Source organism: Taudactylus pleione, unplaced genomic scaffold, assembly GCF_031769625.1.
Source record: "Taudactylus pleione unplaced genomic scaffold, aTauple2 ptg000681l, whole genome shotgun sequence".
NCBI classification, from domain to species: Eukaryota; Metazoa; Chordata; class Amphibia; order Anura; family Myobatrachidae; genus Taudactylus; species Taudactylus pleione.
The window spans coordinates 591,657-616,500 of NW_028285083.1; the positions used below are offsets into that span (position 1 = coordinate 591,657).

Here is a 24,844-nt window from a genome sequence, read left to right on the forward strand (position 1 = left end):
AAACCAAGTACCCCTGACATCTGGGGCAATCAGGAGCCACCAGCAGGAAAGCCTCTCCGTCTCAATTGAAACACTTCCAAAGACCTCGAGGAAGAAGGGAGACCGGAGAACACAGGTACACAAAGTGGAAGGACCACTTCACCGACAAAGAGTCGCTGAAGGTTGCTTCAGAATCCCCAGAGCTGGACTGTAACACCATAGTGTGATAAAGTCAGAAGGCCATGAGGGTCACCTCAGGGGGGCCCCCCCTGCTCACCAGGAGATGAAACCTCTCTTGGGGAAGAGACTAGTCCCCGGGATGCACGTCGTGACGGCTGAGGACTCCCGCTTCCCAATGGAGAGCTCCTGAAATGAACGCTGCCGAGATGGTCGGGAGGAGACCCTCGAACTATGTCCGAATATGTGACATACCTATCATTGCCACCCAACGAACAGTGTTGCTAAAAAGGAAGCCACTGTCCTGACCCCGTCGGACTGAACCTTTTCAGGTTCACCGGGAAACAAGAGTTATGCCAGAGTAAGTTAATTGACAGGGTGGAATCGACAGACGTCCAACTGCACTGAAAAAGATGCGAACCAGACACTGTCCATAGCAAAGAATACCCTGGACGAGATGGCCATAGCCACCCGGAAAGGGACCGACTTGCCTCCGGAGAGAGCATCATCGTTTGAACAGTGATCCGACAGAAAAAACTCGTTCCATCTGGAGATGAGCCAATTATGGAAAGGCCTGGAATGGAACTGAGCCCATTCCACCCTTCCAAAGGCAGACACTGAATATTTGACCATGCATCCCAGAGTGTAAAGACATATGTCGACTGCGCAGACAACCACGTACTCCTAATGGAAGAGTGGAGATTCCGTCTTACGCCAGAAGAATTCTCAGATTCTGAGAATCCAGCAGGGATCCTAGATGAAGAATACCCAGAGAGGGATGCAGGGAGGACTTTTTCCCCGTTGATTAAACGTCTGCACCCTGAAGAAGCCACAGTCATCCTGACCTGGCTGTAAAGTACCCCGGTGATCCCGCTAAGAGCAGGAGGCCGTCCAGGTACCGGAGCATTGGGATATACTGAACAGGAGAACTGTCAGAAAATCCAAAACGCTGGTAACCCCTGTGGGGCTGAGGACAGTCCCAACAGGCAGAGCCCGAAAAATTGTAAGTGTTGCTGTGATACAGCAAACCTCAGCCCATGCTGAGGAAAGGTCTCTGTAAGTACCCGTAGGCACGCGTCCTGTATATCCAGTGATACCATAAAGTCCCCAGGTTCCAAACATCGTATGATGGAGCATAGGGATTTCCTCCTGAGCCCAGGTAGCTTTAAGAACTGGATCAGGGAATTGAGACAGAGAATAGGCCAAAGAGGCCCATTCAGCCACCGCACCAGAAAGAAAGCAGAACAACCAGTCCCTCACTGAGATAGTGGGGATGGCCTAATTAGCTCCGCTTACCGCAACTACTGTATAGCTTTCTGGATTTGTAAGGCCCTTGTAAAGAGGCCGCCTGAGCAAAGAGAGGGCGTACCCTCCTACCCACGTAGCCGCGGCAACTTGACACTAGTAACGGGCGAAATGAGAAAATCGGTATCTCCCAGTTGTAGGCCTGTCCCGTCAGGCTGAAGAGATATCCGTAGGTTCAGAAGCAGGATCGGCTGGCAGTCCAGGCCTGCTCGGTACTGGATATGTCGGCCCTTGTAGATGCCGACAGTCTACGAAGAAACAGACCTTTAGAGGACAAAAAGACTTAACAGACTTAGTCTGAGGCCTTGTAGTGGGCATAGCTGAAGGCGGTAAACTTGTCGTTAGTAATACTGCCAATGTTACTACAATCTTGTCAAGTTCAGGACCAAACAAGATCTACCCTATAGATGGTATCTGCACCTCTGCATTTCTAGAGCGCAGCCATAGGATATTACGGAGGATACAGTCGCAGCCGGAACTCTGAAAGTTAGGAGACTGGTAACCAATATAGGCATTTCCACCTATGACAACTGCATATATTACATGAGCGACCAAATACATTTGAACCCCAGACGTGTTGGTGGGGAAAAAACATTACAAATGCATCAGCTCAGTATGCAATAGTATTAACCAACCATGCTATAGCCATGGTAGGATGGGTAACAACCCCTGAAAGCAAGTATACTGATTTCAGGCAGAGTTACCACCTACGGATCCGAAGAATCCGACCACGCAGGAATGGGAGGCGTAGTAACGTCTGTAATCAGACGAGTAACACGCCCATCCACCCCAGGAGGGGCTCGTGATGACCCTCAGGGAATTTGGGACAGGAGGCCAAACACTGTTGTAACACCTCCTATCTGGCAGCAACAGGGAACCCAAAGGCACGTAATACTGAGGGTGTATGATACAGGTGCAGGTCAACATTCACTCTAACCAGAATGGACCTGCTACCAGCCCTAAAGCAGGGATAATAATACCTGAAATAGGCTTCCCCCCGTGTAAGAGGGAAAGAGCCCAAAACAGTATCCAGTTCACGGCAGAGCCAACTGGGAAGTAACCACAGGGCGTCAACCACGCCAATTTGCGTTTCGTAGAAAAACGACATCCACCCAGGGTGTCATTCCCCTTGTAGGGATTACCACAACAGCCAGACTATTGTGACACCAGGGAGAATTCATATACACGAAAACCCCCTGCAGGGAGCGATAGTCTGTGTCACAGGGGAAGAGTGCAAGAAACTGCGAGATACCCTGAGATGAAAAGGGCAGTATGGTGAAGTAACCCCAAGTGAGGTACAACAATGGGGCCCGCCCGGCGATCCGCATTTGAGAGGATCACGAGAAAACAAACCGCTCAAGGGGGTCGTGAAAGAGGCCGGCACCAGATGACGCCACACACAGAACCCTTTATGAGTCAAATCCTCCGCACTAACACCTGCAGCACATGACTTGCAGGATAGTAAAAATGGGTGCAGTATAACACTATCTCCTGGTCAGACATATCTGACCAACCCTCTTGGCGGAAATATTAAGCAGCGCTATACTGGTCCTGACTGATGCCAAAAATTAGCTGCAGGGACCCATTTTCAGCGCATGCAACACACAGTTCCATCTAAAATATGGCAACGTGCACAACGCAACAGTATGTGACAAACCTCACAAATATTAACAAGTATATATATGTGAGGTCTCAGAACCACCCCAGGTACACCTGTATTAGGGCAGATAAAGAAAAGGGATAGATATACACTGACAGGTGAGAGAATAAAGTACAGACAGTCAGCACTAGCGTAAGTCACATACAATGCAGATATACACATATATACATAAACATGTCATATAATATACTGCACTATTACACTGCATTCAACTGCCCAGATTCAGTGTCTGGGAAGGCTACAGCGCTGTGTACACTGACCTGATGGTGAGGTACGCAGGGGGACTGGACTCACTGCCATCTCCAGAGATTTCTGCTGCACCACAGAGATAAAATGGCCGCTGGAGACCTCAGAAGAAGCGTGGCCCGCGGAGGAAGCAGCTCAGTGACGCCAGACTATACATACTGAAAGGCGCGCTGAGCTGAGGGGAGGAGCCGCTGTAACAGGGAAGGCTGCCTCCCCTGGCCGGCTATTAACCCCCGGGACGCCGGCTCCCTGCACCGATCGTTAAGTCCCTGGGGGTCTAGTGGACACACGGGGTATGGGGGGCCCGCCGCCACTGCCGGCGCCTCCGGTCTGTCCCCTGAGACCGGAGGCACAGGACTGCATTTGAAATGCGCGGATCACCGCAAGCGGTGATCCGCGACCTTACCTGCTCCCCGTGGATACGGCAGCAGTCCTGGGCGCCCACAGAGTCCGGCTAGTACAGACTCTGGGGTCCCGCTGAGATCCCCAGATATGTACTGGCGTCTCAGCGCCAGCGGGGTGACGGAGCGGCAGCTTAGACGTCCTATTGACAGTCCGACGCTGCCGCTCTGAAGAGTCCAAAGTCCATGGAAAAAACTTTGTCCCTAAAAAAATAAAATAAGCTTAGGGGCTGCTAATCAGCTCCCCCTGCGCTAACGGTGACCCGACTCCGGCCAGGCACCAACTGAAACTGAGGTGCCTCTGGCTTGGGGGTGGGGTTATAGGGAGAGTGGACCCAGTGCATCCTGGGAGCTAAAAGCTTTAACTGCGTGGTGCCCGGATTTGGTTCCCAACCTATACCTCAAGGTCAACCCTGTGGACCCCCTATGGACCCTGAAGTAGAAATACAGCTAGGCAGAATTTCACTGCAGCACAACTGCCGTCACTCTGTCTATTAATACAAGTGCTGCGGGATGTCAGGACAAACATCCATCATGTGGCTTGTACGGAGCCAATCCCGCTACAGCGCACAGCTCTGCCTAGCAACAGTTCCCTCCCCAAACTCGCTATTATGAAGACTAACAATCACCAGACTCCAATTGGCCTCTGAGCGGAGTGATCGGCTATAGATACATAGAGAGGGAGATGCGTTTGCACCTTGTCATTGTTCCTCAAGGCCAGCGGCACCTCGTATGGCTCACAGGGCAGGTAGTTCTGGAAGATGATCTCTGAAGGGAAGGGCTGGAAGAGCGCTTGGTCCAAGTCTACTGTGGAGAACTGCAGGAGACGGTGGGAATGAAATTAGTATATAATCTGATGCTGGACCATCTGTTACCTGCTGTGTGCAAGAGTCCACAGGATTAGCAGGGAACCTATTACCACTGGGAATGTAGAAGGTGAATTTATAGCTTATTTCAGTGAAGGGATATAGATCAGTGAGGGATGAGGATGTGATGTCACTATCAGGGATATAGATCAGTGAGGGATGAGGATGTGATGTCACTATCAGGGATATAGATCAGTGAGGGATGAGGATGTGATGTCACTATCAGGGATATAGATCAGTGAGGGATGAGGATGTGATGTCACTATCAGGCACATAGATCAGTGAGGGATGAGGATGTGATGTCACTATCAGGGATATAGGTCAGTAAGGGATGAGGATGTGATGTCACGATCAGGGATATAGATCAGTGAGGGATGAGGATGTGATGTAACTATCAGGGTTATAGATCAGTGAGGGATGAGAATGTGATGTCACTATCAGGGACATAGATCAGTGAGGGATGAGGATGTGATGTCACTATCAGGGACATAGATCAGTGAGGGATGAGGATGTGATGTCACTATCAGAGTTATAGATCAGTGAGGGATGAGGATGTGATGTCACTATCAGGGTTATAGATCAGTGAGGGATGAGGATGTGATGTCACTATCAGGGTTATAGATCAGTGAGGGATGAGGATGTGATGTCACTATCAGGGACATAGATCAGTGAGGGATGAGGATGTGATGTCACTATCAGAGTTATAGATCAGTGAGGGATGAGGATGTGATGTCACTATCAGGGTTATAGATCAGTGAGGGATGAGGATGTGATGTCACTATCAGCGTTATAGATCAGTGAGGGATGAGGATGTGATGCCACTATCAGGGTTATAGATCAGTGAGGGATGAGGATGTGATGTCACTATCAGATATACAAAACAGTGCGGGATGAGGATGTGATGTCACTATCAGGTACAAAGAACAGTGAGGGATGAGGATGTGATGTCACTATCAGATATACAAAACAGTGCGGGATGAGGATGTGATGTCACTATCAGGTACATAGATCAGTGAGGGATGAGGATGTGATGTCACTATCAGGTACATAGATCAGTGAGGGATGAGGATGTGATGTCACTATCAGATATACAAAACAGTGCGGGATGAGGATGTGATGTCACTATCAGGTACATAGATCAGTGAGGGATGAGGATGTGATGTCACTATCAGGTACATAGATCAGTGAGGGATGAGGATGTGATGTCACTATCAGATATACAAAACAGTGCGGGATGAGGATGTGATGTCACTATCAGGTACATAGATCAGTGAGGGATGAGGATGTGATGTCACTATCAGGTACATAGATCAGTGAGGGATGAGGATGTGATGTCACTATCAGATATACAAAACAGTGCGGGATGAGGATGTGATGTCACTATCAGGTACATAGATCAGTGAGGGATGAGGATGTGATGTCACTATCAGGTACATAGATCAGTGAGGGATGAGGATGTGATGTCACTATCAGATATACAAAACAGTGCGGGATGAGGATGTGATGTCACTATCAGGTACATAGATCAGTGAGGGATGAGGATGTGATGTCACTATCAGGGATATAGATCAGTGAGGGATGAGGATGTGATGTCACAATCAGGTACATAGATCAGTGAGGGATGAGGATGTGATGTCACTATCAGGGTTATAGATCAGTGAGGGATGAGGATGTGATGTCACTATCAGGGTTATACATCAGTGAGGGATGAGGATGTGATGTTACTATCAGGGTTATAGATCAGTGAGGGATGAGGATGTGATGTCACTATCAGGGATATAGATCAGTGAGGGATGAGGATGTGATGTCACTATCAGGTACATAGATCAGTGAGGGATGAGGATGTGATGTCACTATCAGGGTTATAGATCAGTGAGGGATGAGGATGTGATGTCACTATCAGATATACAAAACAGTGCGGGATGAGGATGTGATGTCACTATCAGGGTTATAGATCAGTGAGGGATGAGGATGTGATGTCACTATCAGATATACAAAACAGTGCGGGATGAGGATGTGATGTCACTATCAGGGCTATAGGTCAGTGAGGGATGAGGATGTGATGTCACTATCAGGTACATAGATCAGTGAGGGATGAGGATGTGATGTCACTATCAGGGCTATAGGTCAGTGAGGGATGAGGATGTGATGTCACTATCAGGTACATAGATCAGTGAGGGATGAGGATGTGATGTCACTATCAGGGATATAGATCAGTGAGGGATGTGATGTCACTATCAGGTTTATAGATCAGTGATGGATGAGGATGTGATGTCACTATCAGGGACATAGATCAGTGAGGGATGAGGATGTGATGTCACTATCAGGGTTATAGATCAGTGAGGGATGACGATGTGATGTTACTATCAGGGATATAGATCAGTGATGGATGAGGATGTGATGTCACTATCAGGGACATAGATCAGTGAGGGATGAGGATGTGATGTCACTATCAGGGTTATAGATCAGTGAGGGATGAGGATGTGATGTCACTATCAGGTACATAGATCAGTGAGGGATGAGGATGTGATGTCACTATCAGGTACATAGATCAGTGAGGGATGAGGATGTGATGTCACTATCAGGTATATAGATCAGTGAGTGATGAGGATGTGATGTCACTATCAGGCACATAGATCAGTGAGTATGTGATGTCACTATCAGGGATATAGATCAGTGAGGGATGAGGATGTGATGTCACTATCAGGTACATAGATCAGTGAGGGATGAGTATGTGATGTCACTATCAGGGATATAGATCAGTGAGGGATGAGGATGTGATGTCACTATCAGGTACATAGATCAGTGAGGGATGAGGATGTGATGTCACTATCAGGTACATAGATCAGTGAGGGATGAGGATGTGATGTCACTATCAGGTATATAGATCAGTGAGGGATGAGGATGTGATGTCACTATCAGGTACATAGCTCAGTGAGGGATGAGGATGTGATGTCACTATCAGGTACATAGATCAGTGAGGGATGAGGATGTGAGATCACTATCAGGTACATAGATCAGTGAGGGATGAGGATGTGATGTCACTATCAGGGATATAGATCAGTGAGGGATGAGGATGTCATGTCACTATCAGGTACATAGATCAGTGAGGGATGAGGATGTGATGTCACTATCAGGGTTATAGATCAGTGAGGGATGAGGATGTGATGTCACTATCAGGCACATAGATCAGTGAGGATGTGATGTCACTATTAGGGATATAGATCAGTGAGGGATGAGGATGTGATGTCACTATCAGCTACATAGATCAGTGAGGGATGAGGATGTGATGTCACTATCAGGCACATAGATCAGTGAGGGATGAGGATGTGATGTCACTATCAGGGCTATAGGTCAGTGAGGGATGAGGATGTGATGTCACTATCAGGCCTATAGATCAGTGAGGGATGAGGATGTGATGTCACTTTCTGGGCTATAGGTCAGTGAGGGATGAGGATGTGATGTCACTATCAGGTACATAGATCAGTGAGGGATGAGGATGTGATGTCACTATCAGGGATATAGATCAGTGAGGGATGAGGATGTGATGTCACTATCAGGGCTATAGGTCAGTGAGGGATGAGGATGTGATGTCACTATCAGGGCTATAGGTCAGTGAGGGATGAGGATGTGATGTCACTATCAGGCCTATAGATCAGTGAGGGATGAGGATGTGATGTCACTATCAGGTACATAGATCAGTGAGGGATGAGGATGTGATGTCACTATCAGGGCTATAGGTCAGTGAGGGATGAGGATGTGATGTCACTATCAGGGCTATAGGTCAGTGAGGGATGAGGATGTGATGTCACTATCAGGGATATAGATCAGTGAGGGATGAGGATGTGATGTCACTATCAGGGCTATAGGTCAGTGAGGGATGAGGATGTGATGTCACTATCAGGGATATAGATCAGTGAGGGATGAGGATGTGATGTCACTATCAGGTACATAGATCAGTGAGGGATGAGGATGTGATGTCACTATCAGGGATATAGATCAGTGAGGGATGAGGATGTGATGTCACTATCAGGTACATAGATCAGTGAGGGATGAGGATGTGATGTCACTATCAGGGCTATAGGTCAGTGAGGGATGAGGATGTGATGTCACTATCAGGGCTATAGGTCAGTGAGGGATGAGGATGTGATGTCACTATACATGACCCCTATACAGACCTTCTGATGGCTGCTCTCACACATATCCAGCAGCTGAATGATCCGGGGCGGATGCATCTCCCGAGTGTTGGCCAATCGTTGTTCGGTGCTCAAGGACATTTCACGGAGGAATGCTGAGGGGGTGAGCTATGATTGGGGGAAACGTAGGAAGAATCAGATTAGCGCATGTGTCTGCCTGCTAATATGTGTTATTACATACAGGATATATTCTATACATACAATGTAATAATTCATTTATAAAGGAACATTATTTCCTCCAGTTCCATAACAAATTGAGAACTTGCTCTACAACATATACGTTAGGCCGCAGCTAACCCTCACCGTGTAATCTCTCCCATGTTACATATATGTCACCAATCATCTAGTAACTATATACACCATGTATAGTATTATAAACAACTGACAAGAATATATCTTCATATATATCCTTATATCTGGTCAGTAGGGAGGTAACATGACTCCACAAGGGCATGTATACCTAACACTCAGGTACATGTGAGGAGCAATACAAACATGGAAACATCTAAGCGGAATAATGCTGTTACTTAGAAAAGTCCGTGCTCCAGTCACCAGAAAGCTCTACCACCTTTATAGGGGATGTAGTCAGTTTACCTACGATCAGGATGCCGGTGGTCGAGAAATCCTGCGGCCACAACACCGGCGATGTAATCCTGACATCGGGTGAGATGCCGACACCGGAACCCCGACAGCCGGCATCCCGATCGTAAGTGCAGTGACTCATGTTAGCTGTCAGCCGCGGGGGGGAGGGGGGTGTTAGGTTCTTTAGGTTTAGGCACCACAGGGGGGTTAGGGTTAGGCTGCGGGGATGCCACGGTCGTTATTTTGACAGCTGGCTTCCCGACTGCCGGTCTCCCACACCCAACCCCTTTATAGGCTGTTCAACTCTCTCTCTCTATACATACATTTACACACACATTATATATATATGTCCAACATCTTTCCCAATAGTATGGAGAGACAGAGGGCACTCACCAGAGTATCACAGTATGTATACCCTTCCAGCATAGTGACAGAGCCAGGTTACCGTCCACGTTTCAGTCCAGGAGAACCTTCGTCAAGACTTCAACATAACACCAAGCAAGGCAGTCTACATATATGAGAAATATGCTGCCTGACGTGGTTTCCGGCCCTGGCAGCGTCACTTCCGGGCTCATCACCCGCCGCGGTGATGGAGTTTGGCGCGGTTAGAGGGGTATAAATGAGGAGCATATTTCTCATACAGTATATGTAGACTGCCTTGGAACGTGATGCCTTTATTGCAGAGACACTGCTCCTCTTGGTGTTATGTTGAAGTCTCGACAAAGGTTCCCCTGGATTGAAACGCTGACGGTAACCTGGCAATACAGCACCGGGGGACACCAACCCTAGTGACGCTTCTGATACATCACACACACACACACACACACACACACACACACACACACACACACACACACACACACACACACACACACACACACACACACACACACACACACACACACACACCTACCTATATAATAAATGCTGCGCACATATTAGGCCTCCAGGGAACAGGGCAATGCTGGGGAATTAGGGGATAAGTGTCACATTAATAGAACATTATCTGTACTGAGTAGCGCACATGTCACTGCATTCTGTATCCGCGGTCACTGAGCAACGAGGACTTTGTCTGAACATCTGTCTCACTTCATTTGCTTTGTCCAGGATAATCCCTGGTCTCGGTCACCAACATCTGTCTGCCTAAGCTGTACAATGATGGATAATAAGACGACCCCATTTACGAAGCAGTCATTACCGTCACGGCGGCCTCTTCATGTCTGGTGAGCTTGGGGTTGCGCGGTGCACAGACTTTGCTCTGGTATCCGCTCGGCAGCTCCTGGAGAGAGCTCAGAGGTCCCTGCAGTTTACTGGTCGGCATGTCTGACGGTGCTCAGTACATCTGTACAGGACAACAAGCAGGTCCCATTATAGCCAGTGACACATACCCCTCTGACACACCACTCAGGTCACACACACACACACACACACACACACACACACGCATGTATCCAACCTTCTCACTCACATGTATCCAACCATCTCACAAACACGTATACAATCTTCTCACACACATGTATCCAACCTTCACACACACACACACACACACACACACACACACACACACACACACACACACACACGTGTATCAACCTTCTCACACACATGTATCCAACCCTCTCACACACACACACATATAACCAACCCTCTCACACACACACACGTATCCAACCCTCTCATACACATGTATCCAACCGTCTCACACACACGTATCCAACCTTCTCACACACACACGTAACCAACCTTCACACAGACACACACGTATCCAACCTTCTCATACATGTGTATCCAACCTTCTCACACACGTATCCAACCTGTATAACCTTTGTATATAAAATTTGCTCCATAACTTTGCATAAGGCCTGGTAAAAACATAAAATATGGCATACAGTCAGGTGCATAAATATTGGGACATTGACAGAATTCTCATATTTTGGCCTCTATTCACACCACAATGGCTTTGAAATGAAACAAACAAACCCTCAAATTAAATCTGAAAGTCTGCAGGTAAAGCTCATCTTGTTTGTTTCATTTCAAAGCCATTGTGGTGTGAATAGAGGCCAAAATATGAGAATTCTGTCAATGTCCCAATATTTATGCACCTGACTGTATGTATAGGGCCTGATGTTCAATGTACAGTACATGTGTTAGCAGAGCGTGTCTTGCGTCCTTGTGCATCTCACTTGCGCCAGAACCAAGTTTACCGGTGACGCAGAGTCTGATGAATCTCAGGTGCGTCTATATTTGTGACAGAAGAGGCGGATCTGAGCTGTAATGCGGCATTCTCACCCAGTGCAGGTGCGGGCGGCGCAGAGCTGGTCAGAGGCATAAACACTAAGCATAGGCTGCTGTAGTGCCCATGGTGACACATAGCAAACCAAGCACACAGGTAAAGATGTATGCAACTCTGCGTACGGAGAATACACGCAATGCGGGAGCATCTGTGACCGAAACTGTGCTAAATTCAGCATCAGGCCAACGGTGCTGTGACCCAGGACACATGTAATACAGACAGTCCCGGTGTCCCCTCACTCTCAGGTCACAGGTAATACAGACAGTCCTGGTGTCCCCTCACTCTCAGGACACATGTAATACAGACAGTCCCGGTGTCCCCTCACTCTCAGGTCACAGGTAATACAGACAGTCCTGGTGTCCCCTCACTCTCAGGACACATGTAATACAGACAGTCCCGGTGTCCTGTCACTCTCAGGACATGTAATACAGACAGTCCCAGTGTCCCCTCTCTCTCAGGTCACATGTAATACAGACAGTCCCGGTGTCCCGTCACTCTCAGGACACATGTAATACAGAGAGTCCCTGTGTCCCCTCACTCTCAGGTCACAGGTAATACAGACAGTCCCAGTGTCCCCTCTCTCTCAGGACACATGTAATACAGACAGTCCCGATGTCCTCTCACTCTCAGGACACTTGTAATACAGACAGCCCCCTCACTCTCAGGACACGTGTAATACAGACAGCCCCAATGTCCCCTCACTCTCAGGACACAGGTAATACAGACAGCCCCGATTTTCCCTCACTCTCAGGACACATGTAATACAGACAGTCCCGGTGTCCCCTCACTCTCAGGACACATGTAATACAGACAGTCCCGGTGTCCCCTCACTCTCAGGACACATGTAATACAGACAGCCCCGATGTCCCCTCACTCTCAGGACACATGTAATACAGACAGCCCCGATGTCCCCTCACTCTCAGGACACTTGTAATACAGACAGTTCCCTCCCTCTCAGGACACTCTCCATACACATGTAACACAGACAGTCCTGGTGTCCCCTCACCTGGTGGACCATCTAGAAGCATATCCATGGAACGACATAATGAGGTCCTCTCTAACTACTGTACCTCACAATAAAGATGATGAGAAAAGGGTCTTCCCTTATTATTCGGGCATGGGAGCAGACAAGGTGAGGTTGGATGGCTTAGAGAATGTTTGCATCCATGCAGATGCTATAGTCTGTATACCCTGAGGCCTAGTCAGCACTGCAGGCTGCTCTCCTTACTAAGAGTCTCAGGAGAACACGCTGCACTTTTCCTCGATGCAGAAGTCCCAAGGCTACGACACATCTACAGCACAAACAATTATTATGTAAGAAATAAGAATCATGTTCTCTGCCGGGGCGGGAGCAGATCCCTACGTTACTGCTCTAATGGTTAATAAGTGACTGTATCCCCTATAACCACAGTAACACAGACACTGCAGTCATTCGCTGGACACATCTGTATTATCGTGGTGCATAGTCCCCATTTCATTTTGTGTCATATTTATGTGAAATGCTTTATGTAAGATTCCATATATGTGAATCGCCCTTTTATGGATGTTGTGAACTTGTCACGCATACATCTTCCTTTGGTCTCTCCCAGGGATAGACCTCTCCCATGTGTGGCAATGGGTGCTCTCTGGACCTCCGTGTGCACATAGCTGTTACAAGTCCCGGTCACGATTACCCAGTCAGGACGGGGTTACTCCAGTTTCTTCTGTTGCTAGGTGATCGGCACGCCTCAGGAAGTGATGTTTCATCCTCAGTGCAGCATGACTGGTCCGTCCTCCTATTTGTACACACTGGACTTTTGCCGCCTCGCCAACTATAGCGTTCCTGTGGGTTCTCTAGGCTCAGCAGCACGAGCAGTCTCCTCGGTTTTGTCTTCCAGCTGTCTCCGGCTCTTGTGGCCTGTCCTACGGCTCCCTAGCCGCACCATCAACTCCCGCACTGTGCTTCGGCTTCCTTATTCCACCTGCGGCTTCCTAGCTGTACTGGCAGTGACGGCCCTCCAAGCCGAATGAGCATTCTTGGCAGGTCAGTGGATGCTAATTTGTACACAAACTTGTACATTAGCTCCTACTCAAATCTGTGTATTATTTATCAGGACATTGTATCTAGTTCAGTGCTCAAGCCGCAACATTCGTTCTCCAAACCAAATCAATTGTCAAACTCTTCTGCACAGGCTCTAAGTTACACCATCGGCTCTCAAAGCCAACTCAAATATCTTCCTCTCCTCAGCACGAGCACCAAGCCACAACAACGGCTCTCAAAGCCGAATCAATAATTTGACTCTTCAGTGCGGGCCTCAGGCCGCCTTTTCTATTCTTATAACCGTACCACATTTACTACAAACAGCATCTTGAACCAGCTTCTGGCCGCATCGATAGTGTGCCACTTCCTGTTCTGGATTTATTCTCATATCTACTATCCATGATTTAGTCTCCATTCCAACTGTTGCTCTCACCATTGAATCCTTTCGCTCCTCCATGTGAATTGCTACTACCTCGAGCTTTAAGTCCGGCCAGCCGCCTAAGTACCGGTGAATGTATCCCAGTTCTAAGGGAACAATGGACGGTTGTTATTGGCAGAAGACCTCGCTAGCCTGGTTCTAGAACTTTCACATGGAGTGGGCATTGGATATCATAACAATAGCAACACTTAAAATCCCCTGACCTGGTCCTCTTGTCAGCCTCTTCTCCCCTGATGTGGCAGCCTCGTTCTACAGAACTCACCCATACTCTACACAAGGCAACACATCATGTCCTGCAATCTAAACCCCAATTCTGATAACTCCAAACAGATCCTCCACTTGCAAAAGCTCCCAATGGAGAAACACTTGCTCCAGTGCAGACTTGCTCTGCTAAATATGTATCTGGTCTTCTTACTACAGTGTCCCATCTCTTGCAAACCAAACTAAGTATAAGTGCAAATATCCACCCATCCCATTTCATCCGAGCCACCACCATCTTCTCTAAAAACTCACAACTTCCTTTTGCCAGATCTTGTACCCCACAGCCACCTCCTACCCTGCACACCCACAGTTCTTCCTCTCCAGGTACGGAGCACTAGGCCTTTACACTCCATTCTCCCTCTTCCCTCTCATCCCTCCAAACTCCTCCATCCCTGCCCATCAATGATTGGCTACACGTAGATCACCTCTTCTACCTGTCCCATCCCATTGGCACTTTCCCTTCTTTGGAAGCCACATCTCCGTCCAGGGGTCACCCAGCTTCTATCCTGCCCTTCACTTACAAACTGTTATGTACAATTACCTGACCTGCTTCCTCTCCACTGTCACTTACTCAACTCTCTGAAATCAGATGTATGTCTGCTGAACAACAAACTGCTCACACCCCCGAAGTCTCCTACACGTCCTCTTTCCTGTACCAATTTCACTCCCTCCCCACTTCTGGGGCATCCTCCCCACCACTGCCACTCCCTAGTGGATCCTACAAGGCTCTGTTTGTGGCCCCTTTGTGGCCACATAAGTTTCTCTAATAAAACTATTTCTCTCAGTGAAGTATAGAACTAATTTAGCCTCACCCACTAAGATGTCCAAAATGGAGCTCATGGTCATCCTTCTACCCTGTGTCACTACCCCTCTTTTACCCTTGCTTACTGCCACCGTTATCTTTACCCCTACACATCCAGTCCCTGGCCCTGTCAAAGCCCCCACCAACACTTCCTGTCATACATTTATGACGCCTTCATGAGATACCCTTCCACTTGCCCTCTTACAGCAACCTTTCATCTGCGCCACACCTCTCACTACTGGGCTCAAACCTTGCTACCATGGTGGCACCACTTACAGAATGTCCTACCCCACCTGACAGGGCCCACACACACCTGATATTGCTCCCTCTTGTTGTCTATATCCTCTCCCACCCCCACCTGACACTGCTCCCTCTGGGTGTCTATAGCCTCTCCCACCCCCACCTGACACTGCTCCCCCTGGGTGTCTACAGCCTGTCCCACCCCCACCTGACACTGCTCCCTCTGGGTGTCTATAGCCTATCCCACCCCCATCTGACACTGCTCCCTCTGGGTGTCTATAGCCTCTCCCACCCCCACCTGATACTGTTCCCTCTGGGTGCCTATAGCCTGTCCCACCCCACCTGACACTGCTCCCTCTGGGTGTCTATAGCATGTCCCACCCCACCTGATACTGTTCCCTCTGGATGTCTATAGCCTCTCCCACCCCCACCTGACACTGCTCCCTCTGGGTGCCTATAGCCTGTCCCACCCCCACCTGACACTGCTCCCTCTGGGTATCTATAGCCTCTCCCACCCCCACCTGACACTGCTCCCTCTGGGTGTCTATAGCCTCTACCACCCCCACCTGACACTGCTCCCTCTGGGTGCCTATATACGCGTATCGTCCATCAGAGAGAAGCCCCGCTGGAGGATGTAACCTGATGCGGAATGTTACTATACGCTTATCGTCCATCAGAGAGAAGCCCCGCTGGAGGATGTAACCTGATGCGGAATGTTACTATACGCTTATCGTCCATCAGAGAGAAGCCCCGCTGGAGGATGTAACCTGATGCGGAATGTTACTATACGCTTATCGTCCATCAGAGAGAAGCCCCACTGGAGGATGTATCCTGATGCGGAATGTTACTATACGCTTATCATCCATCAGAGAGAAGCAGAAATGCTCATAACGATATAATTAAGGGAGATATTTATATGGGATATTCATGTAGAGATAATTACTTGTCACTTTCTAGAAACTATTACAGGGGAGTTGTAGACAAACACTAATCCGCTGCACTACATAAGGACGCCCAGTTTACCTTACACACATCCGTAATGTTTAGCAAAACTGTGAAACCATTGGTAACATGGAGTACCATCGCAGCCTCACACACACTTACACAGGCTCTGACCTTACTCAGGAATTACTAACCTCATCACACACAGTGATTACACAAGACTGAGATACCATCAGTAACATGGAGTACCATCACAGCCTCACACACACTTACACAGGCTCTGACCTTACTCAGGAATTACTAACCTCATCACACACAGTGATTACACAAGACTGAGACACCATCAGTAACATGGAGTACCATCACATCCTCACACACACTTACACAGGCACTGACCTTACTCAGGAATTACTAACCTCATCACACACAGTGATTACACAAGACTGAGACACCATCAGTAACATGGAGTACCATCACATCCTCACACACACTTACACAGGCTCTGACCTTACTCAGGAATTACTAACCTCATCACACGCAGTGATTACACAAGACTGAGATACCATCAGTAACATGGAGTACCATCACATCCTCACACACACTTACACAGGCTCTGACCTTACTCAGGAATTACTAACCTCATCACACACAGTGATTACACAAGACTGAGACACCATCAGTAACATGGAGTACCATCACATCCTCACACACACTTACACATGCTCTGACCTTACTCAGGTATTACTAACCTCATCACACACAGTGACTACACAAGACTGAGATACCATCAGTAACATGGAGTACCATCACAGCCTCACACACACTTACACAGGCTCTGACCTTACTCAGGAATTACTAACCTCATCACACACAGTGATTACACAAGACTGAGAGACCATCAGTAACATGGAGTACCATCACATCCTCACACACACTTACACAGGCTCTGACCTTACTCAGGAATTACTAACCTCATCACACAGTGATTACACAAGACTGAGAGACCATCAGTAACATGGAGTACCATCACATCCTCACACACACTTACACAGGCTCTGACCTTACTCAGGAATTACTAACCTCATCACACAGTGATTACACAAGACTGAGACACCATCAGTAACATGGAGTACCATCACAGCCTCACACACACTTACACAGGCTCTGACCTTACTCAGGAATTACTAACCTCATCACACACAGTGATTACACAAGACTGAGAGACCATCAGTAACATGGAGTACCATCACAGCCTCACACACACTTACACAGGCTCTGACCTTACTCAGGAATTACTAACCTCATCACACACAGTGATTACACAAGACTGAGACACCATCAGTAACATGGAGTACCATCACATCCTCACACACACTTACACAGGCTCTGACCTTACTCAGGAATTACTAACCTCATCACACACAGTGATTACACAAGACTGAGACACCATCAGTAACATGGAGTACCATCACAGCCTCACACACACTTACACAGGCTCTGACCTTACTCAGGAATTACTAACCTCATCACACACAGTGATTACACAAGACTGAGACACCATCAGTAACATGGAGTACCATCACAGCCTCACACACACTTACACAGGCTCTGACCTTACTCAGGAATTACTAACCTCATCACACACAGTGACTACACAAGACTGAGAGACCATCAGTAACATGGAGTACCATCACATCCTCACATACACTTACACAGGCTCTGACCTTACTCAGGAATTACTAACCTCATCACACACAGTGATTACACAAGACTGAGATACCATCAGTAACATGGAGTACCATCACATCCTCACACACACTTACACAGGCTCTGACCTTACTCAGGAATTACTAACCTCATCACACACAGTGATTACACAAGACTGAGAGACCATCAGTAACATGGAGTACCATCACATCCTCACACACACTTACACAGGCTCTGACCATACTCAGGAATTACTAACCTCATCACACACAGTGATTACACAAGACTGAGACACCATCAGTAACATGGAGTACCATCATATCCTCACACACACTTACACAGGCTCTGACCTTACTCAGGAATTACTAATCTCATCACACACAGTGATTACACAAGACTGAGACACCATCAGTAACATGGAGTACCATCACAGCCTCACACACACTTACACAGCTCTGACCTTACTCAGGAATTACTAACCTCATCACACGCAGTGATTACACAAGACTGAGACACCATCAGTAACATGGAGTACCATCACATCCTCACACACACTTACACAGGCTCTGACCATACTCAGGAATTACTAACCTCATCACACACAGTGATTACACAAGACTGAGACACCATCAGTAACATGGAGTACCATCACAATCTTAAACACACACACTTACACAGGCTCTGACCTTACTCAGGAATTACTAACCTCATCACACGCAGTGATTACACAAGACTGAGACACCATCAGTAACATGGAGTACCATCATATCCTCACACACACTAACACAGGCTCTGACCTTACTCAGGAATTACTAACCTCATCACACGCAGTGATTACACAAGACTGAGAGACCATCAGTAACATGGAGTACCATCACAGCCTCACACACACTTACACAGGCTCTGACCTTACTCAGGAATTACTAACCTCATCACACGCAGTGATTACACAAGACTGAGACACCATCAGTAACATGGAGTACCATCACAGCCTCACACACACTTACACAGGCTCTGACCTTACTCAGGAATTACTAACCTCATCACACACAGTGATTACACAAGACTGAGATACCATCAGTAACATGGAGTACCATCACATCCTCACACACACTTACACAGGCTCTGACCTTACTCAGGAATTACTAACCTCATCACACACAGTGATTACACAAGACTGAGAGACCATCAGTAACATGGAGTACCATCACATCCTCACACACACTTACACAGGCTCTGACCATACTCAGGAATTACTAACCTCATCACACACAGTGATTACACAAGACTGAGACACCATCAGTAACATGGAGTACCATCACAGCCTCACACACACTTACACAGGCTCTGACCTTACTCAGGAATTACTAATCTCATCACACACAGTGATTACACAAGACTGAGACACCATCAGTAACATGGAGTACCATCATATCCTCACACACACTTACACAGGCTCTGACCTTACTCGGGAAATACTAACCTCATCACACACAGTGATTACACAAGACTGAGAGACCATCAGTAACATGGAGTACCATCACAGCCTCACACACACTTACACAGGCTCTGACCTTACTCAGGAATTACTAACCTCATCACACGCAGTGACTACACAAGACTGAGATACCATCAGTAACATGGAGTACCATCACATCCTCACACACACTTACATAGGCTCTGACCTTACTCAGGAATTACTAACCTCATCACACGCAGTGATTACACAAGACTGAGAGACCATCAGTAACATGGAGTACCATCACATCCTCACACACACTTACATAGGCTCTGACCTTACTCAGGAATTACTAACCTCATCACACGCAGTGATTACACAAGACTGAGACACCATCAGTAACATGGAGTACCATCACAGCCTCACACACACTTACACAGGCTCTGACCTTACTCAGGAATTACTAACCTCATCACACGCAGTGATTACACAAGACTGAGAGACCATCAGTAACATGGAGTACCATCACAGCCTCACACACACTTACACAGGCTCTGACCTTACTCAGGAATTACTAACCTCATCACACGCAGTGATTACACAAGACTGAGACACCATCAGTAACATGGAGTACCATCACATCCTCACACACACTTACACAGGCTCTGACTTTACTCAGGTATTACTAACTTCCACGCACGCTATGAGGCCTCAGGCTGCGTATGGCATCGCAGTGGTTCATTTATGCACGCCCCTGCAACGGCGTTCAAATGCACTGACACGTCTGCGTTTTCCTGACCACCCCGTCACCCCCCACAAACGGCACCTCCTGTCAATCACACTGCGATGGGTCTGCGTAGCCGCTGCGATCGCAGTCCCGAACGCAGTGGCCGGTTTGCGAACTGCAATGCATACGCTTGCCCAGTTCACAACACTCGGCCAATTCGTGCGTATTAGCAGTTGAGTTCCTTGCTAAATCAGGCCCACTGTTACCGATATATCGCGCTCTGGCATTTACTCCAGAATAGGAGGACTCAGAGACACTGCCTGGTACTCTGGTGATGGACACACAGCGCCCTGACATCCCAGCTTCATATCATCTATGACTGCGGTGCTCAGTGCAGGAACATTAATCCATGCTTAGCAGGCAGATTACAGCTGTCAGGGAGATTAGTGCTGGCCTGACACTCAGAATATGGGTTATGTGTACAGCAATATGAGCCATGTTTCCGGAGATCAGAAAGAGCCATAACCTGTAATGGTGGCCTAGATCGTGCTTGTGGCATGTGTGCACTTAGTGCTGTCTACTCTATGGTTTCTTCTCCTCCCCAGGGACACATCTGTTGGGCCAGGATCATTTTCCTGCAGTATACATACTGTATATTATTATATTATCACTTTGGAAAAAAAAGGTTTATTAAATAATAAGGCATTTCTTCCTCTGATAAGGATTATACAGTGCTTTTATCCCTATTACACTGGCCTTGCAAGCGGAAGCGATCGCCAGCCGTGGACTGCGTCAGATTTAGGGCTTATCTCCCAACAGTAAGTAGACCTCTAGGACTGTAGGCTCCAGCAGGACAGGGACTATTAGATATTATCTCCCAACAGTAAGTAGACCTCTAGGACTGTACGCTCCAGCAGGACAGGGACTATTAGATATTATCTCCCAACAGTAAGTAGACCTCTAGGACTGTAGGCTCCAGCAGGACAGGGACTATTAGATATCATCTCCCAACAGTAAGTAGACCTCTAGGACTGTACGCTCCAGCAGGACAGGGACTGATGAGAGTGATTAGATATCTCCCAACAGCACCTAGACCTCTAGGCAGGGGCTGGCTGGCAACTTTTAGCCTGGGGGGCAAATTCAGTCAAGTGCCCCCAGCTTTTCTACCAGCTTACGGCAATGGCAAAATGGATGTGGCAAAAAAAAACAACTTGCGGCTTGGCTTATCTGATTACCCCCTCCATTGCGTCTCATTGCCTTTGCATAACTTTTTGATTGCCTTCTCCAGTACCCCCTGCATAGCTCTCTGATTGCCCCTTTCATAGCTGCCTCATCGAGCCCTCCCTGTATATAACACTGAGCCCCTCACAATAAACACTGACCCCATCAAAGCTCACTCACAGATCCCCTCACTGTCCCCCTCACAGCTCACATTGACCCCCTCACTGCCCCCTAACAGCACTCATTGACCCCCTCACTGCCCCCTAACAGCACTCATTGACCCCCTCACTGCCCCCCTAACAGCACTCATTGACCCCCTCACTGCCCCCCTAACAGCACTCATTGTCCACCTCATAGCTTTCAAAATACATTGGACCCCACAGACATGAAAAACAAACACATTGCCCCACACAAGAAAAAATAAAACACATCAAAAATAATAATAAAAAAAAAAACATATTGGCAGGAAAAAAAAAAAAACCACATTGGCCCCCACAGGAAAAATAAAATACCTTGGCCCCCCTAAAAGAAAAAAAAAATATATATATATTTATTTTAAAAACCTGCACCTACCACATAAGAAGTCCACCTAAGAGCTCACAACTGTAAAGGTGTAGGTGGCAGATAACATCTATCCTTCTGTACTGGGGCAGGTTTACTAAAAGTTGTTTTATGCGATTTATGTATTTATTTGTATTGTAAATTGTTTATATTTTTACCTCTTTTGATATACCAAGAATAAAATATTCAGGTATAAGAATTATGGGCTACCATAAGGGCTTTTATTTTATGAACAATATCCAAAACATAAACTTATGGTGATTTGAAGACTAACTAGAGGGTTGTGTTTGACCAACAGCTAATATTGCAATAAATCCCCCTAAGTGGTGGAAATTTCTTCTATTCAATTAATACTCAAAGTTGTAGCGCACCAAAGGTACCCCTTCTCTTCCATTTCTATTTTTAGGTCCTCTACTAGCAGAGGTCCACCTAATTGGTGCAGCTGAACCAGTGTACGCGCGATATAAGGGTTCATTTTGTGTGTATATACACACTGACAGGAAATAGAACAAACACATTGGCCCACACAGAAGGAAAAATACAGATTGGCCCCCACAGGAAAACAATGAAACATACATTAATTGCCCCAGCCCCCCACAGAAGACTGGCGGCAACAGGAGAAAAGAGAGGAGCTCCCAGACCCTCCCTCACCATCAGCCGTGGACGGCACCGGCACTAGCTGCAGTCTCAATGTCTGCAAGAACAGGTCTGGTATTTCGCAGGATGAGACAGTCTGATCCTACATTGCAGTTTAAGGGGGAATTGTTTGCTCGGTTGGAGAAGCCTGTGACTGATGGTCATATTACTAAGGAATTAAGTGATATGCTAATACCCAAATATACTTTACCACCTTTATTATACATGCTACCAAAGATTCACAAGTCATTGGTGAAACCCCCGGGGCGACTGACCATATCGGCCCGGGGGGTCTCTTTTCCAACCGTGCTCAGTTTATATTGATTGGATACTACATCATTCCAGAGGGGAGTTATTTGTGAAGTTTGGATACATCTAGCCTGTACACTGTTATCCCCAGTGAGGCCGGGTAAAGAGCAGTGTACGAGCTCATTCATGATAATGTACTGTACACAGGACCTGATACCGGGTTAATCATTGATTTGCTCAGGATGACACTCGCCAAAAATTACTTTCTCTATGATGGACAGTTTTTCTTACAACTTGCGGGGTTTGCGATGGGGTCCAGTGTGGCCCCATCATACGCCAATGCATATATGTTTGTATTTTTTTCCCTTGTCATCATGTATCTAGCAAGATTGCTTTTTATTCTAGGTACATAGATGATAAGTATGGACGGGAACCAGGGAGGAATTTGGTGATTTGTGGAGACCCATAATGCTTCTACGAGCTCCATCAAGTTTACTTATCAGATGGATCAACATGTGGTCAATTTCTTGGATGTCCAGGTGACCCTGAGGGAAGGGGTTATCAGTACTTGTTTATTTAGTAAACCCAGGGACCGGAACACTCTTTTACACTGTGGGAGTTTCCATCCTAGACCTCTTAAATTAGGTCTCCCCTTTTCCCAGTTTGTAAGGTCATGTGTCGTATCTGTAGCGAGCAAGTTATGGCAGCTGAACAGATTGATGTGATGATATCCATATTTCTGGAAAGGGGTTATGATTTCACTGCACTGTGTGAATCTAAGAGAAGAGCGTTAGCTATACCACGTGGCCAATTGTTGGTTTCCTGTAAGAAGTCAGATAAGTGTAAAAAACTCCCCTGGGTCAATTATTATAATGTGGCAAGCAGTTCCATTTGTAAAACTGCTAAACGTTATGGCCGATGGTTAAAAGCGATGTTTCTTTGAATTTACATGATACAGATATCATGCCGTGCTACCGACGTGGTCGGAACATTAGGGAGTGGTTGATGAAAACTGACGTGACAGGTATGGGGGAATGTAATGTGGGTCATTTTTTGCAGTCCAAATGGGGTTGCTATGAATGTCTTAATTGCCTTACCTGCTGGTACTTGACAGCTGGTGATAGTTTCAGCCATCTCCACAGTGGGAAACGCTATTTTATCAGACACAGGCTTGGTTGTACAACACGATATATAGTGCATTTGATCACTTGCCCCAGTGGGCTATACTATGTCGGCAAAACGGATCGTACTTTGCGAGAAAGAATGGCTGTTCACCGATCATCCATACGTAGTGCAATAACCACTGGAGGGGGGGGGGGGGGGTTGATAGGTCATTGAAGTTGCTCAGATGTGAATAGAGACGGGGTCTCATGTTAGGCACCAGGGCTCCGAGGGGTCTGAATAAAAGTCTGGGGTTACATTGTTTTTTATAATATATTTTTTTATGATAAGGTTTTTATAACATCTTGTTAATTGGATTTAGCGCATATTTAAGGTATTGTTTCAGAATAGGTGCTGTATATATAAATGTGTGGTTCTTATGCTTTTCAATGAGGGGAGATCTGTGTGGATGCCTGCTTTGATATGTACATTACCACTTGTCATATTGTTACCATGTGTGCTGTTAATGTCATTATGTTGCTATAGTGACGGCAGCCTTCTGAGTGTGTCATTGCATGGCGCAGCAATGGGCTTCCGGTTTCTGATGCTGTTTGCACATGGGTGGGGGTATTTAAGGTGAGTGTTTTTATGTATGTTATGTTGGATATTATATATTCAGGTCAGGGGATTGACTTGGCCATTGCATAACATTCCACTTTTTAGCCTTAAAAAACTCTTTGGTTGCTTTTGCAGTATGCTTCGGATCATTGTCCA

At 47.0% G+C, this 24,844-nt stretch overlaps 1 protein-coding gene across 1 annotated transcript in view; it reads right to left on the bottom strand.

The window, feature by feature from the left end:
* HYDIN (HYDIN axonemal central pair apparatus protein) overlaps positions 1 to 24,844 on the bottom strand; it is a 329,731-nt gene that overhangs the window by 284,947 nt on the left and 19,940 nt on the right. Inside the window, 3 exon segments of the mRNA XM_088455949.1 lie at positions 4,466 to 4,585; positions 8,813 to 8,938; positions 10,611 to 10,754. Coding sequence (XP_088312075.1) covers positions 4,466 to 4,585; positions 8,813 to 8,938; positions 10,611 to 10,733 — 369 coding nt within the window. The 5' untranslated portion in view covers positions 10,734 to 10,754.